Here is a 20,637-nt window from a genome sequence, read left to right on the forward strand (position 1 = left end):
GATGTCTACGGAGAAAGTACTCTGAGTGTTATCAAGCTTAATACTAAATTGTAATCAACTTAGAGACATCTTCCTTTAACCCCCTGTTTTTGTAAAAAAATTTATTGTTCTCACACGAATTGTCAAAATTTGTAGATCGATTTACTCGCCTTAGCGCAAATGTGGAACGCTGATTTTTGAATGAGGAATTCTTAACTATATATAAAACGTGTCTACAAAGAATTAGGTCTGTGTGTCATCTAGGAGCTGAGCTATGGATGTCCAAATTATTACGAATATAGACGAACGAACAAAAAATAGTTACAAAAACCGGGGGTAAGTCCTATCTATCATCCCTAAGTACTAGCCTTCTAACTTTCTTCCATTCTATATTTTCTCTTGTACTTACATTAAATCCTGAAATACAATTATATGGGTACTATATCAAAAAATAGACCCATTTTTCTGTTTCAGCATTTACTAGTAATTTTGATGCCACCGAGCTGCAATGGTTATTAGGGTCGTCTTTCACGCTGATTCCTAATACCAGACCACACAACATGGTTGGCTTCCGAAACGCCATAAAACTGCGTTGTTTTAGTTATTGCCCGGGCAATGTAAAAGTATTTTTGAAAAATCTACCTAATGCACAAGTTTCCTACCTGATATTTTGCGTTTCAAATGCGTAATAACGACGCAATACTTCGCATTAATTCTTTATCACTGCGATATAAAATAAGATTCTTATGACATTTACAAAGCAACAGTCCATCTCATTTTTCTATATGTGTAGTCAAATTCATCAGCGTAATTTCCTGCTTATTTTGCTGTCATGTAAAACTTATATATGTCCTATCATATTGCCACGTTCCAAACGCCGCCCTGACACGTACCAGAACGTTCTTGTCCATATTATTAGCTTCTTTCACCATATTACCTTTATGTGTAAGATATATGTATCATATTATTATATCAAATCTATAAAACTCTCTGAGTCGCTTGGGTATAAATTTTCACAAATTATTTAGGCTTTCCGATTGTAGATTATATGAAAAATCTCTTGCATATCTCGGTGTAATGGATGAAGAATAACTACATGTCCCCTCCAACGATCAAACACACAAATTTAAATGGTTATTACAAACAGAAAAGCAAATATAAATTAACATTAAACATAGCATGAGATTAGAAGGTTCCCTAATTTTCAAAAAAAAAATCTTCACTATTTCGATGCACAAATGTGTGTTCTAAAAATAAAATATTAAAAGAAACTTAAAAAATAATGTCTTCTAGCGTAAGGCGCGTATACATTGACAATGATCAAAAAATCATAATTAAATAACATTTGAGGTTATTTATATCTATGAAGAAAATTCCCAAAGTAATTTGGAAATAATTAACGTTTGAAATGATGTGAAAAAGTAAAAAATAAAATAATCAATGAGAAAATCAATTATTATCATTCGTATTTGTTTTGTAATTATTTGCAAAACTATCACAATAATTATTAAATAATAATAATAATGAAGAAAGTGATACGTACACAAAATAAAAATAAAAAATAATATTTTATTTTTAATGAACGTGTTTTGTTGAATGTATTTATGTATGTATAAACTTAAAAATTGAATGAATTCTGTATACAATAAATACTTTCAATATTTGTATATATGTTGGTTGGTATTTTATAGCTTACAAAAGTAAATTGTATGTATATATAATTAAAAATTCATTATGTTTTATGTTTTTATTTTAGGATATTCTTATTAATATTAAACGATAACAGTTAGGGAGTTTCGGGGCTCCCATTCTGTTGATGTATTTACATTATTATAAAACGGTAATTATTCTTTTCTTTATTAATTTGATCATTAGCATTTTAAATTTAACGAGTTTTTTTTACATTTTTTTCTCTCTCTTCAGTTGGGGATTAAGTTTAACTTTTTGTCTTTGTGTGTGTGTATGTCAGATCAAATCAGATTTTTAGGGCAAATGTTTTATTTTTCAAATAAAAATCTCTGCATAGCTTTAATGTTCAGCCAATGTTGTATTTTAAGTGAAGGTAATTGCAATTAATCCGTTTTCCTTCCTTCCCATTTACAATAAAAATTCTCGAAGGCTTTTATTACATTCATATTAAGCGATCTTTTTTTCTTTCTCAATTTTCATTTATTTTTGCAATTTGTTAAAATCTTAACATTCTTGTGCTCATTTTATAAAACCAACAACTTCGATTTCCACTTATTTTAATGTGGCGCTACTGTTATGTTTTATCTTCTGTTTTCTAGCTTAGTTACTGTTATTTTGCATTCGGCTGCAAATGGGCGTAATGCTATATTTTCTGTAATATTTCCATGAATATATTGAGATTGTCTTCAATAATCTTACCCTATTCGGTCTGTTTACGCGCTCTCTTTGCCGGATTGCACCCATCATCGGTATTGTCATCACCGGAACGATGTAGGGATGTTGTACTGCCATTACTGTTTGTGTTCATATTTAATATGGCTGAATTTACACTCCTACGACCGCTGTTGTCAAGCGATGGGGAAGGTGCTCCCGGTGCCGGTGATGCGGATGTTGAAGCGGCATTACTGCCACCTCCATTCGTCATGGGATTTGTTTGCAAAACATTGGAATTATTGTTGGTGTGATTTTTATTAGCATAACTGGGTAACCATTTAGATAATTGCTCTTCGAAGAAATTCTCCAAATATTTGGCATTTGTATAAGTTTTTGAATCCTCCTAAAGTTTGAGAAAAAAAAAGATAGAAGAGGGATTAGTATACAAATGTTTAATAATACACGTTTTATGGAGAAGAAAGACAGAAAATAGCAAAATAAATATAAGTAAACGTGGGGGGACTTATATAGGCGGTACATCCAACAAAAACTAAGCTCATACTTTTCACAAAAAGAAGGAAAATTGGTAGTTTTTAGCTACCGGTTTCTTATGGTATACAAGCAAGTTTTTTAACGGAAGTAAAATATCTCAGCGTAGTCCTTGACCGCCCGAAATTGTAATTTTTAGATATTTTTTGTATATTATACTGGCAAAAGTTCAAATGTTGTTTATTGGGTCCCTCGAAATGAGGGGGATGAAGATGTGGACACGCTTCTATCCTCCACAAAGGAGGCTGCCTGGGCCCACTTCCATAACGCTTGGTCATCTTTACGGATGTATCCAAAATGGAAGAAGGCGCTGGAACCGAACTTTTTTGCTAGGAGCTCAAAGTCAAACGATCATATAAGTTAAATCAGACCTGTACCGTCTTCCAAGCGGAAATGCTAGTCATTTTTAAGGCTTTGCAGCTGATACATGTCAACTTAGTCGTTTTGAGAGACCACTGGTTGTTGTTGTAACAGTGTTTTTGTTATGTTTATATATTCGTTTCTCTGTTCAATCTGGCTCTGGGTCTATCTCCAGTTCCAGAAAAGGGATGCTTCAATGGGATGTAGCCACAGATCCACTGGAGTTAGATGGGTAGGTTTGGCGGGGCAGTTAAAAAGGTGTTTTGTGTCGTGCGGGCCCATGACGCTCCTCAGCTGCAATAGATGGGGGATGTACTCCGAGTACTTTATTCACACTATAAATTGCTTAAGGCCTTGGCAACTGCGTCCGTGTGAATGCTATTCATACCTGCTTGATATGCTTGTTGATCTAGGGGTTCTCTCCTGTATCGTTGGTCCTCTCCCTCTAGAGCATGGATATCCTTCCTGATCTGCCTGAATGTGTCGTGCATACCCACAAGATGGTGATTGGGATGGCTCACACGGTAACATCCAAGCAGGTACTGCAACGAAAGCATCTCATTGTGTTGCTTTACTGGAAGAATCTTTGCCTCCTCATGTAGATGGTCCACTGAAGATTTAAGGAGGCACCCTGTTGCTGTTCTCAGGTCGACATTCTGGCAAGTTTGAATCTTTTTCCAATTCGTATCACACCATCTCGGGGACAAGACTGGCGCCGCATAGCTTACCATAGATCGACCTATCGCGTTATATGTGGTCAACAAGGTTTCTTTATCTGCACCCCAAGTGCTGCCGGCTAGGGAATTGAGGACCTTGTTCCTACTTTTCAGTATGTCGCAGATAGCTGTGGAGTGCGCGCACGACGTGAAAGTAGTGTCGAATGTGACCCCTAAGATTTTGGGGCAGTTTGTGGTCGGAATTCTGCTACCGTCGACCACGACATTCAATTCTCTTCCAAACTGCGCTGTCCATGTGGTGAACAGAGTGGCTGTTGCATATTCCTGCATATACCTCGAATGGAAAAAGGTGGTAAGGTCGGTTAAATAGTTGTTCAGTCTGTTACAGATGTCATCAGGATAGGTACCCGACGCCAGGATCGTGCAATCATCCGCATACGTTACGATCTCGATGCCGTCTGGAGGGTGCGGAGTACAGGAGAGGTAGAGGTTAAACAGTTCCGGAGATATCACCCCACTTTGGGGAACTCTCTGTTTCACTCTACGGGGTTTGGACTTCTTGTTCCTGAATTCCACGTACGACTGACGTCCACACATATAATTGACTATCCAACGTTTTAAGCTTGGCCGGAGGGTTGTCTGCTCAATGTCCTCAAACAGCATGGAGTGCCTGACTGTATCAAAGGCTTTTGATAAGTCAAGCGCCACCATCACTGTTCTATCGCACGGCCGTCTCTGGTTGAGTCCTTGACAAATATGTGTGGTAATGGCGTGCAGCGCAGTTGTCGTGCTGTGCTGCTTACGGAATCCATGCTGATGATCGGCAGCTTGATACCTATTTCTGATACTGGGGAGGACTAAGGCCTCAAGGGTCTTTGCTACGGGCGACAAAAGCGAAATCGGTCTGTACGATTCACTTTTGCTGGCATCCTTGCTGGGTTTCCGTAGTGGGACCACCCTGCCCATTTTCCAGACTTCGGGAACAATGAGTGTGGATAGTGACAAGCTTTAGTGAGATACTCCACTCCCGGGTCATCCAGCTGCTTCAGCATTACCATGGAGATTCCATCAGGGCCCAACGCTTTGGATGATTTAGCGTTCCTGATGGCATTGGCAACATCATCCATTGTAAACTGTCTCTTGAGGCTTATCTGGCCAGTTATATAGAGTCGCAGAACTTCATCCATAACTCTACTCAACAAGCCTGAGAAAAGAATTGCGGTAGGGGTTATTACGGAACAATCTATGATCCGGAACCTTTTAATGGGATGAAATCAATGTCGATTACTGCAGGCTGTGTAAGGACGAGGACAGAGACCATCGACCTCCTACTATGTTAAACATCACTAGACCACTGCCGACCAAGAAGAGGGCACACAAAATTAAGGTTGTAAGCACGCATGCTGCAAAACAAAAACAAATCAAAACATTTGGTCTATTTTGTGTGCTCTTTCGTTGCGTTCGGGTCGTGTGTGTGTGAATTACCGAAAAACTTCATACCTTCAACAATACCAGAGAACGGCATTACACTAGACCATAGCCGACCAAGAAGAGAGCACACAAAATTCTGAACATCGCCAATTTTTGACAGTGTGTTAGTAAGGTTGTATGCCCACATGCTGCAAAACAAAAACAAATCAAAACATTTGCTCTCTTTTGTGTGCTCTTTCGTTGCGTTCGGGTCATGTGTGTGTGAATAGCCGAAAAACTTCATGACTTTAACAATATCAAAGAACGACATTGCACTAGACACGGACTCTTCGGTGATTATGAGTTTTCGTCTGCCTCACACATATCAGACATGGACCCAGCAGTCATTGTCCTTTAATTAAGAACACTTAGATGTGTATGGGTAAATCACTCTGAGCGTCTTGAAGTTTTAAGCAATGAACTGAAGACTCTTTGAAATTCTATCATTCCATACTACTAGAATTGGGCAAATATAGTTCCAAATTGTTCCGCCGTCGATACAATGTTCCTTTTTCTTGTCATCTAAGGGGTAGTTTACACTATATGTAAATGTCATATGACATGAAATTTTCCATCGTTAAATATTCGCTAATATGTGGAATATTGGAGATTTTCCTTACGCCATTTATTCGGTGCGTCAACCCCAACAAAAATATGTATAATAAAATTACGTCTCCACATTGCCTCCTTGGGTAGATATGGAATGTTTTTATTTCGTGTCATATGACATTGGATAGTGTAAACTACCTCTAAGTACTTTCCAGACCGATATAATTAAATCAACCTTTCAATTCGCCATTCTATTGTGTTTTCATGCGTTTTCATAGTTCTGTTCTTTGGAGTTGATATATTAATGGATCTCGTTTTTTTGGTAGAGGTTGTTAGGTAGTTCCAGAACTAGCCAAGTCTACTTACTATTCGCAATTTAACTTTATTTTTATTAGAGGCATTGGAATACAGGAAATGTACAAGTTAAATAGTTTGCTATATATTCCACAATGTTGCACTCCCTGCTTAACTCTCTGGAGCTTTGACTTATTGTTCCGAAATTTCACGTAGTGCTGGCGTTAGCATATACATATTATCCCAGATGTCATACTTCTTGGTTGACGAACATTCACACAAGACAATGTTATTGGGGCGTCCCAAATATTGTCCACACAGTTCGTGATAGTTCTGACCTAATCTTGCCTTAGAAATTCTGAACCACTTGAACTTTTCGGTTTCGCAGTCGCTTCACTAAAAACTGTAGTGGATATGCTGGTGAAGAATACCTGTTGGTATTTACTATGTTTAAATCAAAGACCCTATTCGATGCCTTGAATGGAAGGAGGGCGACTTTTTTATGCTAACCTCCCTTATGACAGTGGAAAATAGAAATATAGAGTAGAAAGGGACAACAAACTAAACAACTTCTCTACAAAGAGGACAAACAATTAAATAACATTAAAAGATGGAAATTGATAGAGAAAAATGAAAATGTGAGGCAAAATAAAAAAATGAAGCATCATTACCATATTACTCACTTGATAGAATAGATAAGTATTCTTAAAAATCAAGCGAACATCAGCTATAAATGAAGCAATGTCCTTATAATGATTGGGACTCGAAGGATCCAAACGTGTGCGTATAACATCCAAAGACATGGGACTGAAAAAAAGTAGAGAAAGAGACGAATAAAATATCAGCAAACAAATTAAAGAATTCCCTACAAATGGTACTTACTTGCATATAATTTCATAGTATGCCGTATTTGATGGTGGTTCCGGTTCTCGGAAATGTAAACTTTGTTCATATTGACAAAACAGCTCCAAACAGATGCGTTGCAGTATCTGCAATTCCAAACGGCTCAATTCTCCAGGATTCTTTTGTAGATTTTCCGGGTTGTTGGCCAGTTCTTTGAGATTGACACAGAGTAGACATTGCCAACTTTCACTTTCGTCGGGCAACGAGGATATAGCAGGAATATGACAATTCTGATGGAAAACTTTGGGACACTTGTCACAGCACATCAATTCACCGCCATCCAAGCAAACGGCACACCAATCTTCGTTGGGATCATCTTTTTCGGTAGTTTTGGTATTATTATGGACTTTTGATTAGTTTTGGGTTTTCATTGATATATTTTTTTAATATATTTATTTTATATGAGATTAATGGCAACATGGATTAGATTTTATTATTTTTTTTAGGTTTGGTTTACAACAATGAGCGGTTAGGTTAATGATTTTTGGATTATTTTTTTGTTATTATTTTCGAGAAAAGAAATAAACAAAGCAAAGTTACGAGTAATTATAAAAAACTACCAGCAGCTAAAATTATCACTTTAATTGGTTAATTATTTGGAAAAAACGGTTATTTGTTATTGACAGGAAAACGCAAAACTGACTAAAACATGGGGGGTTCGTGTTTCTGTTACGGTTTTTGAGTGTGTATAAATGTACATGGGTTTTTAGGTTAGCAAAATGTTGGGGAAATAAAATACTTGAGTGTGTATAGGGAAGGGGCATAATTAAACTAAATCGTTTGGAAGCAAAAGTGCAATAGATACGGATACAATGAAATCATACCTTCTTGTGTATTGGACAGATCTGTTGAACTGTGAACTTGTGGCGATGTGGTTTTTGTACGTCCTTCTGGTAGTACCTGAACGCCATTTGAATCCAATTTGGCAATTGTTGCCATCAAATCATTAATGGAATCATCACGAACTTTATCAATGGGTTCGGTGAAATCCTTTGGATTCTAAAATAGTTAATGTTAGTAATTTGAATAAAGAAAAAATATTTAATCAATTCTTTTTACCCACCTCATGGGTACTTGGACTTGGTGTCTTGGGATTTGTTGATGTTACATTTGGCAGGATGGAAACGGCTGAACTTAAACCCAACGATGCAGCATTTATTAGAGAATTTCCGCCTGAGCTTGAACCACTGCTACCACCAGGCATGCCGTGTCCTGGTCCACTAGCTGTTGTGGGAGGTGTTGTATTCTTGAGAGTATTTGGTGATTTTAGAGATATTTTAAAATTTTCATTTTGGCGACCATTCGCAAACCCCATCAAATTGGGACCTTGTTGGGGACAAGCTAGAATAAGAAGAACCAATTTTCTATTAATTTATGTTGTCATTTTAAATGGTAACAATTTACCTTGAGCGGATTGAGGTATGTGCCATTTGGCCATGTGTAAACTACCACCACTACTGCCACTTAGTTGGGGTGATGTTTGGGGATGACCGGGATTGTAGTTGGGTTGGTTTCCGTGAAACCCCATGTTCTATAAAAAAAAGAAAATAAAAATATAAATTGTAGATGGGTGTTTTTTAAGATCTTAGAATTTTCTTACATTTTGCATGGGTGAGTGGTGCATCTGTGGCCTTTGCATTGGTCCCGGTGAGGGTATTTGTCCACCACCTTGTCCACTTGAGGCCATGGCTGCTACAGCTGCCTGTTGTTGGGCATGACTTGACATACGTTGATAGGTTTGAAATCGAGCCGCTGCAGCTGCAGCCGCACTATTATTCATGAAATTCGGATTATTTGGTCCACCAGGCGGCGTGGGTGGGAAATTCTGCTGATGTTGACCCGGTGGACCTGCCATAAAATGCTGACGCATTTGTGGACCCATTTGTTGATGCGGTGATGGTGCTCCCTGTGGTCCGCCCGGGTAACTTGGCGGACCATTGAAGGGTTGCATATGAGGCGGTTGATTGGGACTTTGAGCAGCTTGATTATTTAACAAACCACGAAGGCTTATGTCTGAAATAAAGGAATAAATAATGGATTTTAATAGACACAAACACCTTAACGTTCTCAATGTTCTACAGTAGAATCTCGATAGTTCGTAATCCAAGGAATTAACGAGATTTTCGATTTAAAATGTGAAGGAAATGGATTCAAATAAAAATGGAACCGACAGCTCATACGAACTATCGAGATTTTAGATTTAACGAGGTACGAATTGTCGCGATTCTACTGTATATATTAATTTCTATAGCCTGTTCTACTAAGACGACTTGAATTAAAATTCATTCGAATTACTACCAAACTCCTGTTATTGTAGAAAATATTTATTTGATTAGAACAAAAATAAATCAAATATTTTTCAAACAACTGAAGTTTGGTTGTAGTTCGAACGAATTTGAATACGAATCGTCTTAGTGAAACAGGACATAATTTATTGTTTTTATTTCAATCTGTTTTAATAAGGGACTCAAATTAATTCTAAACTTGTTTTTTCTTTACAACTTACCCATATTTTGAGGATGTGTTGATGAACTAACATGGGGTTGTCCTCCTTGTCTTTGCATTGCCAATGTGGGTGGCATTCCACTATAACGCACTGTTGTTATCATTGTTGTTGTTATTATTATTTGTTGTTGTAGTTGCCAATTAAAATGCAAATGAATAAAAAGTAAAAACGAACAAAAAATGCAAATATTATTATTATATAATCAAGAACTATTTTCTGTCTCTTTCGAAAACAGAAAAACAATTTAAAAACATTTTTATAATGGAAAAAATACTAAAACGTGTCTTTGTGAACGATTTTGCCTACCCTTACCTGGCCCCTCTCCAGCAAAGTTACGATTCATTTGCATATTATGTACATGCTGTTGTTGTGAACTACCACTATACATGCCAGGGCCATTTTGGGGACCGCCAAATGCTCCCGGAGGTGGACCACCTGGTGATAGGCCAGAGGGTATACCCGGCGGCATGCCCGGTCGTAGGGGTGGTGCCATATTTGGGCTGGGTTGTTGTCGCACTTGTTGTGGCGGTGGTGAGGGCTGTGGTGGATATGGTTTGCCATCAACCAGAATGCTGCCAAGACGGGAGATTTCTGTAATCAAAAGAAGAAAAGGGAAGTTATTGATAATAAAAAAAGTTCTACACAATTGTATTTACCTTTTTGCAATTGCTGTATTTGACACATTTGTAAATCGATACGCAATGGTATATCTGGATTGGGTATATCTGCACGCTGACACTTGAGTTTTTGCAAATGACGCACTAACGATTTCTTGCTCGACAATATGGCATAATCGCTGCCCTTATCCAAAACATTGTTGATGAACTCAATGCAATAGTCTGTGTTGTCGGATAGCGAGATCAACGAGTCACGTTTGTCGATAAGCAGCTTCAGCTTGCCATCACATACTTCGTTGAGACGCATCACCAACTGTTTGCCACGCATATTCACCGTATTGGTTATGGTCACTACCATGGCGGTTATTTCTTTGATTAACTCTTTCTTCTTATCTGATATAACTTTCTGGCGTTCGGCAATGACTTGCATGGCCGAGGAGAGCAGGAAACGTTTGTAGTTTATTTCGGCAACCATTGAATTTATGGACTGTCTAGTTTCTGTGGCTATCTCATGGGCAAATTTATACTTGTGATCACGATGATCGGATAGCTGACAATCACGGCAGGTTAGTTTTTCACAGGTTTCACAATACAACGACAACTTTTCCTGCGGATGTAAGCTGCACATGTGTAACTTGTCCACAGCCGAACTGGGTGATTGTTCACTATTAGCCTCCTCTTTGGGTTTGATTGTGTGATCCTTGGTGATCTTTAGGCGTTGATGGGCTTGCACACAACTATCACAAATATATTCTGAACAATCGACACACCATGATGTGGCAATATTGTTGTCCGAACAACTGCTACAGGGTATATTGGCTGAGGCCTTACTGCCACCCGATGAATCATTGGCATCATTCAACATCTCACCCGCTGTACAGTGTTCAATGAGAAATTGATTATCTATGATGAATTCATTCTGTGAGGCCATGTTACACATGGGACAGTGTATTAAAGGAGGCATGGTACGGTCCAATTCGGCAAATTTGGTGCTCATACATTGGGCACAGGTTACATGCAGACACTCGAGCAATTTGGGCCGGTCATTAATGCCCAGAGTTTGTGAACAAAATACACATTTTGTGGCAATTGGTTTGGAATTATTCGATGATATTGAATTTGATGTGGATTCCGACTGTAAGAGAAAAGAGAAGAGGAGGGAGGGTAAATTAATAAAATTCGCTTAATTAGGGATTTTAACATACAAATAATCAATTAAAATTTTTTTCGGATGCTATAATAAATGCTAGTCAGTATTTGTTTTATGGAAACTTTATATTTGTACTTCTAATCTTATCTTCTTTGTTAAGTGTAGACAAGCTGCGAAAATAATTTATTGATGTAAGATAAGGGAACACTTCATTTTATTTGATAATTATTTTGTTTTGTTGTCTTATCTTATCTAAAGGACTGTAATGGACGACTTTGTTATCACAACATCTGTGATTAATGGGTTCACGTCAGTCAGGAGTGACTGGCGGAGGATGAAAAATTTCATAATATACTGTGTGTGGTATGATTAAAATAAGTTTTTGATGAGTGCAGTGGAACCGGAGATTCAGATAGGGATAAGTAGTGAAAGAATTTGACTGAAGACGTAAGGACTCGTTGATAGTGGGTGCTTTTATAGACCCTTCCTGAAAGAAAGGGTGCATATATGTATTCTTCCTGGTAGAAAGGGTGCTTATATAGACCCTTTCTGAGAGAAAGGGGGCTTACATAGACTCTTCGTGAAAGAAATGGTGCTAATATAGACCCTTCCTGAAAGAGAGGGTGCATATATAGAAACTTCCTGAACGAAAGGCTGCATATATGGAGCTTTCCTGATAGAAAGGGTGCTTTTATAGACCCTTCCTGATAGAAAGGGTGCTTTTATAGACCCTTCCTGATAGAAAGGATGCTTTTATAGACCCTTCCTGAAAGAAAGGGTGCTTTTATAGACCTTTCCTGAAAGAAAGGGTGCTTTTATAGGCCTTTCCTGAATGAAAGGGTGCTTTTATAGACCTTTCCTGAAAGAAAGGGAGCTTTTATAGACCTTTCCTGAAAGAAAGGGAGCTTTTATAGACCCTTCCTGATAGAAAGGGTGCTTTTATAGACTCTTCCTGATAGAAAGTGTGCTTTTATAGACCCTTCCTGATAGAAAGTGTGCTTTTATAGACCCTTCCTGATAGAAAGTGTGCTTTTATAGACCCTTCCTGATAGAAAGGGTGCTTTTATAGACCCTTCCTGATAGAAAGTGTGCTTTTATAGCCCCTTCCTGAAAGAAAGGGTGCTTTTATAGACTCTTCCTGATAGAAAGGGTGCTTTTATAGACCCTTCCTGATAGAAAGGGTGCTTTTATAGACCCTTCCTGATAGAAAGGATGCTTTTATAGACCCTTCCTGAAAGAAAGGGTGCTTTTATAGACCTTTCCTGAAAGAAAGGGTGCTTTTATAGGCCTTTCCTGAATGAAAGGGTGCTTTTATAGACCTTTCCTGAAAGAAAGGGAGCTTTTATAGACCTTTCCTGAAAGAAAGGGAGCTTTTATAGACCTTTCCTGAAAGAAAGGGTGATTTTATAGACCTTTCCTGAAAGAAAGGGTGCTTTTATAGACCTTTCCTGAAAGAAAGGGTGCTTTTATAGACCTTTCCTGAAAGAAAGGGTGCTTTTATAGACCTTTCCTGAAAGAAAGGGCGCTTTTATAGACCTTTCCTGAAAGAAAGGGTGCTTTTATAGACCTTTCCTGAAAGAAAGGGTGCTTTTATAGACCTTTCCTGAAAGAAAGGGTGCTTTTATAGACCTTTCCTGAAAGAAAGGGTGCTTTTATAGACCTTTCCTGAAAGAAAGGGTGCTTTTATAGACCTTTCCTGAAAGAAAGGGTGCTTTTATAGACCTTTCCTGAAAGAAAGGGTGCTTTTATAGACCTTTCCTGAAAGAAAGGGTGCTTTTATAGACCTTTCCTGAAAGAAAGGGTGCTTTTATAGACCTTTCCTGAAAGAAAGGGTGCTTTTATAGACCTTTCCTGAAAGAAAGGGTGCTTTTATAGACCTTTCCTGAAAGAAAGGGTGCTTTTATAGACCTTTCCTGAAAGAAAGGGTGCTTTTATAGACCTTTCCTGAAAGAAAGGGTGCTTTTATAGACCTTTCCTGAAAGAAAGGGTGCTTTTATAGACCTTTCCTGAAAGAAAGGGTGCTTTTATAGACCTTTCCTGAAAGAAAGGGTGCTTTTATAGACCTTTCCTGAAAGAAAGGGTGCTTTTATAGACCTTTCCTGAAAGAAAGGGTGCTTTTATAGACCTTTCCTGAAAGAAAGGGTGCTTTTATAGACCTTTCCTGAAAGAAAGGGTGCTTTTATAGACCTTTCCTGAAAGAAAGGGTGCTTTTATAGACCTTTCCTGAAAGAAAGGGTGCTTTTATAGACCTTTCCTGAAAGAAAGGGTGCTTTTATAGACCTTTCCTGAAAGAAAGGGTGCTTTTATAGACCTTTCCTGAAAGAAAGGGTGCTTTTATAGACCTTTCCTGAAAGAAAGGGTGCTTTTATAGACCTTTCCTGAAAGAAAGGGTGCTTTTATAGACCTTTCCTGAAAGAAAGGGTGCTTTTATAGACCTTTCCTGAAAGAAAGGGTGCTTTTATAGACCTTTCCTGAAAGAAAGGGTGCTTTTATAGACCTTTCCTGAAAGAAAGGGTGCTTTTATAGACCTTTCCTGAAAGAAAGGGTGCTTTTATAGACCTTTCCTGAAAGAAAGGGTGCTTTTATAGACCTTTCCTGAAAGAAAGGGTGCTTTTATAGACCTTTCCTGAAAGAAAGGGTGCTTTTATAGACCTTTCCTGAAAGAAAGGGTGCTTTTATAGACCTTTCCTGAAAGAAAGGGTGCTTTTATAGACCTTTCCTGAAAGAAAGGGTGCTTTTATAGACCTTTCCTGAAAGAAAGGGTGCTTTTATAGACCTTTCCTGAAAGAAAGGGTGCTTTTATAGACCTTTCCTGAAAGAAAGGGTGCTTTTATAGACCTTTCCTGAAAGAAAGGGTGCTTTTATAGACCTTTCCTGAAAGAAAGGGTGCTTTTATAGACCTTTCCTGAAAGAAAGGGTGCTTTTATAGACCTTTCCTGAAAGAAAGGGTGCTTTTATAGACCTTTCCTGAAAGAAAGGGTGCTTTTATAGACCTTTCCTGAAAGAAAGGGTGCTTTTATAGACCTTTCCTGAAAGAAAGGGTGCTTTTATAGACCTTTCCTGAAAGAAAGGGTGCTTTTATAGACCTTTCCTGAAAGAAAGGGTGCTTTTATAGACCTTTCCTGAAAGAAAGGGTGCTTATATAGATCCTTCCTAAAAAGAAAGGGTGCTTATATAGATCCTTCCTGAAAGAAAGGGTGTTTATATAGACTCTTCCTGAAAGAAAGGGTGCTTATATAGACTCTTCCTGAAAGAAAGGGTGCTTCTATAGACCCTTCCTGAAAGAAATTGTGCTTTTATAGACCCTTCCTGAAAGAAAGGGTGCTTATATAGATCCTTCCTGAAAGAAAGGGTGCTTTTATAGACCCTTCCTGAAAGAAAGGGTGCTTATATAGACCCTTCCTGAAAGAAAGGGTGCTTATATAGACCCTTCCTGAAAGAAAGGGTGCTTATATAGACACTTCCTGAAAGAAAGGGTGCTTATATAGACACTTCCTGAAAGAAAGGGTGCTTATATAGATCCCTTCTGAAAGAAAGGGTGCTTATATAGATCCCTTCTGAAAGAAAGGGTGCTTATTAGATCCTTCCTGAAAGAAAGGGTGTTGATGTAGACCCTTCTTGAAAGAAAGGGTGCTTGTATAGACCCTTCCTGAAAGAAAGGGGCTTATATAGAACTTTCCTGAAAGAAAGGGGTTTATATAGACCATTCCTGGTCACTGAGTGAACATTGATTTTCTAACGTATTGGAACTTTTTTTGAGTTTTTTCGTCGGAAACCGAGTTCAAAATTCATTAAGAGTTCTATAAAATTCTTGTGATTACGAACACTGAGGTATTGGAACAGAATATTTTTATATCAATTTTTATACCCTGAGCCTTTGGCTACGACCAAAATATGCCTCATCGAAATAATGGTTTTAGACCCCAAGTACGTTTGGACCAAATCCGTTTCAGACTATTTGGAGTTGATTTCGCCTGGACGAAATCCGTTTAGACTATTTGGAGTTGATTTCGCTATGTCCGTCTGTGCGTCTGGGTGGAGCGCACGATAAATCTCAAACGGATTAAAATTTGGCCATGGTAATATTTTTTCCAAACTTATGTTCGAAGATGGGTCTTATCGGTTTACTCCTTAGGGTACCTCCCCCACAAAAGTTCAAAACTTTCAACTAAAATTGTGCGCACGACAACTCTCGATGGCGATCGTAATATTTCTGAGAAATTTAGATAAAGTTCGAATATGGACTATATCGGTCCACTCCTTAGGGAGCCTCCCCAACAAATGTTCAACAATTTTGTCCAAGTGCAGTTAAGGGTCTGTTCGAAGACTCTTTGGATCCTTGTGCTCCTGTTTTCATCCATATTATGTTTTTCGTGGCGAAGCCCACGCTTCCTGACATAGTGGTCCAAAACCTGCAAGTTATACGGTGACTTTCTGAAACCACAGGAGGACGCGATATCTATGGAAAAGAAATTACATAAAATATCCAATGAAATGTAAGAAGATCCACATCCAAAATGGATTATGCTGATGCATTCTTTCAGGTACTACCTCCTCAACACTTTTGATCTACATACACAATTACATTTGCTAAACCAGTTTCAAGCACACATCCCATCTAATAACATAAACCTAAAATCCTTTTCAATATAAATCATATTTCCTGGATATCTTGTATAATAACAAAATTAAATTTATAGCCCGAAAGGTAGTTGCCCCATAGTTATACGACCAGGAGAAATGAATCATATTCTCTTACTTGCTTAACAATGATATATGGACATTTTCATTTTCCGTATACCACTTCCTCCTTCTTTTTGCTGTAGGGGGGGGGGGGGGGGGCAAGGCATCCCTCCCATTCCTTTATCTTCATCTGGCTGTCCATCGTGCATGATGAATGACTTGCATGCTGAGACGTGGCCAGTGGCATTTGTTTCGGGGCACAACTACTACCAGCAAACAAGCAAGTCAGAAGAAGAAGAGTATGAATTGTATGCTGCAGCGGGCGTGCTGCAGCAAACCTTAGATGGTAATGGTAATATTGTAAATATGTATGCACGTACGTACGTACGTAATACAATATTTTGAACTCTCGAACGTTTTGGGTTTCATTTCTTTGCCTTGGAAGTAGTTTGGAACTCATTCTATGGCATCTTTCTTCTAAGATCTGAATGCAGCAGCAAAATGTTTGTGTTAGTGTATGTGTTTTGTAAATGCGTGAGTTACTTTTCAAAATGGATGGTGTCAAATGATTTATGAATCACCAAACGCCCAGTAAAAATACACGGCTGTTCGACCAGGCAGCACATATGAGTAGCTTGTTTGTTGTACTCATGGCATTAGTGTCTGCTGTTCCGTTTAGAAGGCCCAGACACTTAGCTGATGAAAATGAAAAACTTTCTCTTTCCATTGGAGCCGTGTCGTCGAACCAACGAGCGAGCCAATACATCAATCCTCACATTTATTCACTTGACGCTCATGTCATTATGGCCTCCGTCGTTGTTGTTGTCAAAAGCGCAAAGGCCCCACCATCCAACATTTCTTCCATTACAAGCTCACATATTTCGAAATAAGTGATGTGTTAAATGCTACGAATGTTTCGGATAGTTAACTCGTGTTTCCTAATTTAATTAGTTTTAATTATTTTTCTTCGCTTATTTTGTATTCCTTGGCTAAATGTGAAGTGAATAGCAATGGCTTTTTTGAAAAGTATTTTCTAAATAATGTCTATCACCACAGATTGCAATCGACACAACATATGATTAGACAGAGCCTTTGTTATTTTGAAAGAATAAGCGTATTATATAATGATGATTTAAATTATGGCGAAAAATTCGTTCCAACGAGTCGAAGTATTACTTCCATTGATTATCTATATAAGCTTTGAGAAGAAAAAAATCCCATCCACCAACATTCTTAGAGAAGAATATAATGGGTTTAGAAGGTTTCAGTATTTTGTAGGCTTTTTGGATGTATGAACTGTAGTGCGATTCACTAACTCTTTTTTGAGTTGCCGACAAAAATCGGTAACATTGAAACGCAAAATCATTAATTAAAAATCAAATAAACGTTAATAGCGTTCTTGCTGTCGGTAGAATTTGCAAATAATTTGTATTCGTCGCTAACTTAGCGAAAAACATCGTTAATTAACGAAATTATAAGCATTTTACTTTTACCGATTTTTGTCGGTAACTCCAAAAATAAGTTGAGAATCGTACAACTGGTCGACAAAAATATCGAAACTTTTCGGGTACGAATTCCACATTCTTATCAAATAAATGATTTATTTTTTCCTAATAAAGTTGATTTGGATTAAACAATGGACCGACATAGTCCATTTTGGAAGTGATCTTCTTTTGGGAGTCATTCCATTCGATAGATATCGCACACATACCAGTCATTTCAGTTGATCGCCGTGGGATGTAGAGCTTTTGGACTTTTATGTCGGGAAGCATGAACTTGCCCACGAAGAACATAATATGGCTGTAAACAGGACATTAAGGGTTATCTTCGGTAAAAATTTTCAATGGATCTGCGAACAGACCTTAAACTACACTTAATTAAAATGCTGACATTTTGTAAGGGAGGTACCCAAAATTGTTGTCAGATGTAGACGATCCTTTTGGAACTTGATGTACGTTTGCCCGCGAAAAAATATTACCGACGTAAAAGAGGCCGAGGGGCCACATAATGCGAAAAAAATAAAAAAAAGATCAGATATATGATTTTAAACTGCACTTTTGCGCAAAATTTTGTGTTGGAGATATCTGAAGGAGCGAGCCGATATATTATATAATCCATACTGTGGTAGGATTTTGTAACTCTTTTTGTCGTTACCGACAAAAACCCCCGCCGGGGATAACAATCTTGGCGCGATGCGGGGGCTTGACGCCACAATCTGCTCATTCAACTTCTCTGCTCATTCAATTTCTCTGGTTATCCATTCTTTTTGTCGCAAACCAACACAATGCACTGAAATCTCATAGTGTATTTTTGGAATGAGTGACATATATTTGGTAACTGATCTCCTACCAAAATAATTCGAGATCCCCTAACACCGGGGTGTTAAGCGACCACGTGCCCATCGGTGTTTCAGGTTTGCAGTCAGGGTACCGACTGTATTATAACGGAGCCTCGTTGATACCTGGGCCCCTCAACGAGTAGCAGGCTTAGTTGTCAAGCTCCAATCATGGTAGTGGAGGGCTATGCCATGATTGTACTCAGTTCCCCCAGTCAAAAATCTCTCTATGGATGATAAAAACTTAATTAAACAAAAAACCAAACCCCCTTGATGACGACCCCTGCTATGACCATGGACACTGCTGCACCCAGTGCAAATAACGTAAATTTGGGCGGGGACGACTGTTCCACACCGACCCTGGACAGAGTCAGCGACTCAATTAACTCGCAGAGCCGGGTATTGCTCGACTTCCTGAGGGAAAGTGCGTCCCTGCATCTGAGTCCGGAAAGTTCTCCCATAAGCAACTGGGAGGATATCCCTCTGTCTGATGACGAGATGCATACTACAGTCATCCCATCTCAGATGGACAAGGAGATGTCCCCCTCGGTTGCTTCGGGGAGCGCTAAACCGGATTTGAAGGGAGTAACTACGTCAGGGGGTGATACGTCGGTCGCTACCGACAGACCAATTCTTCCCAGGCAGGACGCCTTGGTGGAGGAGGCTATGGGTGATGAGACTGAAAATTCTCTCACTTCCCCCTCCATCAAGAGTAGTAAGGCCCGGGAAAGAAAAGACAGGCATGGCTACAAAAGAGCAGTTAACTACTGCTCTAGATTTGTAGACAAGTCTCCAGGAGAGGTCTTTCCGGCGGAATTCCGGGAGATAAGGCTGAAGCTTCGCTTTTTGAGGCGTATTGAGAGGAAACACCCTCATTTTGAGAAGCTTTCGCTTCCAAACGACAAGATTCCGCTGCCTGACCCGGAGGTAGGCGCCAGCCCAATGACTGGTTTGACTTCTCCATAGCCAGCCAAAACAGTAAATCCGGTAGTGCCGACCTGTTCAAATCCTTTGCGGACACCTAAAGTGTCTGCGGTAGGGAAAGACACCCGGACCTCAGCGGCCCCACCGACTCCGTCCCCGAAGTCGGAGAAGTCAAAGGAGCACGCACGGGCGGGGTTGCCGCAAAAGGCACCAGCTAGTGCGACGGTCTCGTCTGTGAGTGCTGCTAAAGCTGCTGGGGAAAACAGGAGCGGAAAGTGTTCTGGAGCTGCTGGTTTGCGGAAGGCTGGGAAACAGACATCTGCGGGATCAGTGGCTGGGAATAATTCCGGCACCTCGGGGAAAACCAACGCTAGTCCGAAGGGGAACGGTGATGGTGCTGCGGGATGTCGGTTGGCGGGTAAGAGTGACGGTCCATCAACCTCAAAAATGGCCAGTGGTCAGAAGATAACGTCTTCACAACAACCTTGAGGGTGAGGTCTTCTGAGGATCCACACCCAGGTGCCAGGAGGATGATGAACCGCCAGTCGACCAGTCAACCAGCGTCGTTCGCGAAGGTGGGAGCTCTTCAATCGGTTAAGGGAGCTCAACCAGGGAGGGCCCGCAAGGGCAGCCCGGGACAAAAACCCCCAAAACCGGCCGGAGGGAAGCCACACAGACCCGCGAGGATGACAGCGCCGGATGACCTTCTGGTAGCGATCATTGATAGGTCCTGATCCTGAAGGCAAGATCAATGATGATCATTGGTTGCTGGTGGAGGGTCATTACGTCTGACGACGTGGACGAGAGGAAGACCGGCTTTGGCAGGGCAGCCGTATACAGAGGCGTCAAGGTCATTAACTGCAAGGATGAGGAATCGCGAGATTTCCTCATTCAAACAGTGAATGGCTCTGACTCTCTGTGGGACGGTTGCGGGCTGGCTGCGATTTCGATCCATGAAATCCCATCGAGGACTTTGGCGACAACTTGGGTGCCACCTCCGGACTCGGATGTGGCAGAGGTGCTGAAGCTTATTCGGAAGCAGAATAGGCCTATCCACATTTTCACATTTTTAGGTTTATTTTAGATTTTCGCAATTTTACTTGGAAACCGCAAGTTCTATCGAAATGGGGCTAAAGAAAATGTTGTAGCTGTGAAAATTCTCTAGAGGATTGGCGTTTATGATTTGTTCCTAGGTTTTACTATTTTTGAGATCTAGAAGTTCAGTTCACATTTTTAGGTTTTATTGTTAGGTTTTCGAGATTTTGCTTTAAAACGGCAAAACTTATACAAATGGCACT

At 39.5% G+C, this 20,637-nt stretch overlaps 1 protein-coding gene across 8 annotated transcripts in view; it reads right to left on the reverse strand.

Annotated features, from left to right (window-relative positions):
• Positions 1-1,829: 1,829 nt before the first annotated feature.
• The window catches only part of bon (tripartite motif-containing protein bonus), a 107,678-nt gene continuing 88,870 nt past the window's right edge, over positions 1,830-20,637 (reverse strand). Inside the window, exons 2-11 of one of the 8 annotated variants that reach the window (XM_073967404.1) lie at positions 10,287-11,382; positions 9,943-10,221; positions 9,631-9,720; positions 8,725-9,137; positions 8,529-8,655; positions 8,188-8,465; positions 7,949-8,123; positions 7,104-7,440; positions 6,905-7,028; positions 1,830-2,725 (exon numbers count right to left, since the gene is read on the reverse strand). In XM_073967404.1, coding sequence (XP_073823505.1) covers positions 2,369-2,725; positions 6,905-7,028; positions 7,104-7,440; positions 7,949-8,123; positions 8,188-8,465; positions 8,529-8,655; positions 8,725-9,137; positions 9,631-9,720; positions 9,943-10,221; positions 10,287-11,382 — 3,276 coding nt within the window. In that variant the 3' untranslated portion in view covers positions 1,830-2,368. Of the gene's footprint in view, positions 2,726-6,892; positions 7,029-7,103; positions 7,471-7,948; positions 8,124-8,187; positions 8,466-8,528; positions 8,656-8,724; positions 9,138-9,630; positions 9,721-9,936; positions 10,222-10,286; positions 11,383-20,637 lie in introns of all 8 variants that reach the window. The other 7 variants (XM_073967383.1, XM_073967367.1, XM_073967346.1 and 4 more) reach the window with 7 other exon arrangements.

This window comes from Musca autumnalis, unplaced genomic scaffold (genome assembly GCF_047663935.1).
Source record: "Musca autumnalis isolate F117 unplaced genomic scaffold, ASM4766393v1 scaffold_1, whole genome shotgun sequence".
Classification (NCBI taxonomy): domain Eukaryota; kingdom Metazoa; phylum Arthropoda; class Insecta; order Diptera; family Muscidae; genus Musca; species Musca autumnalis.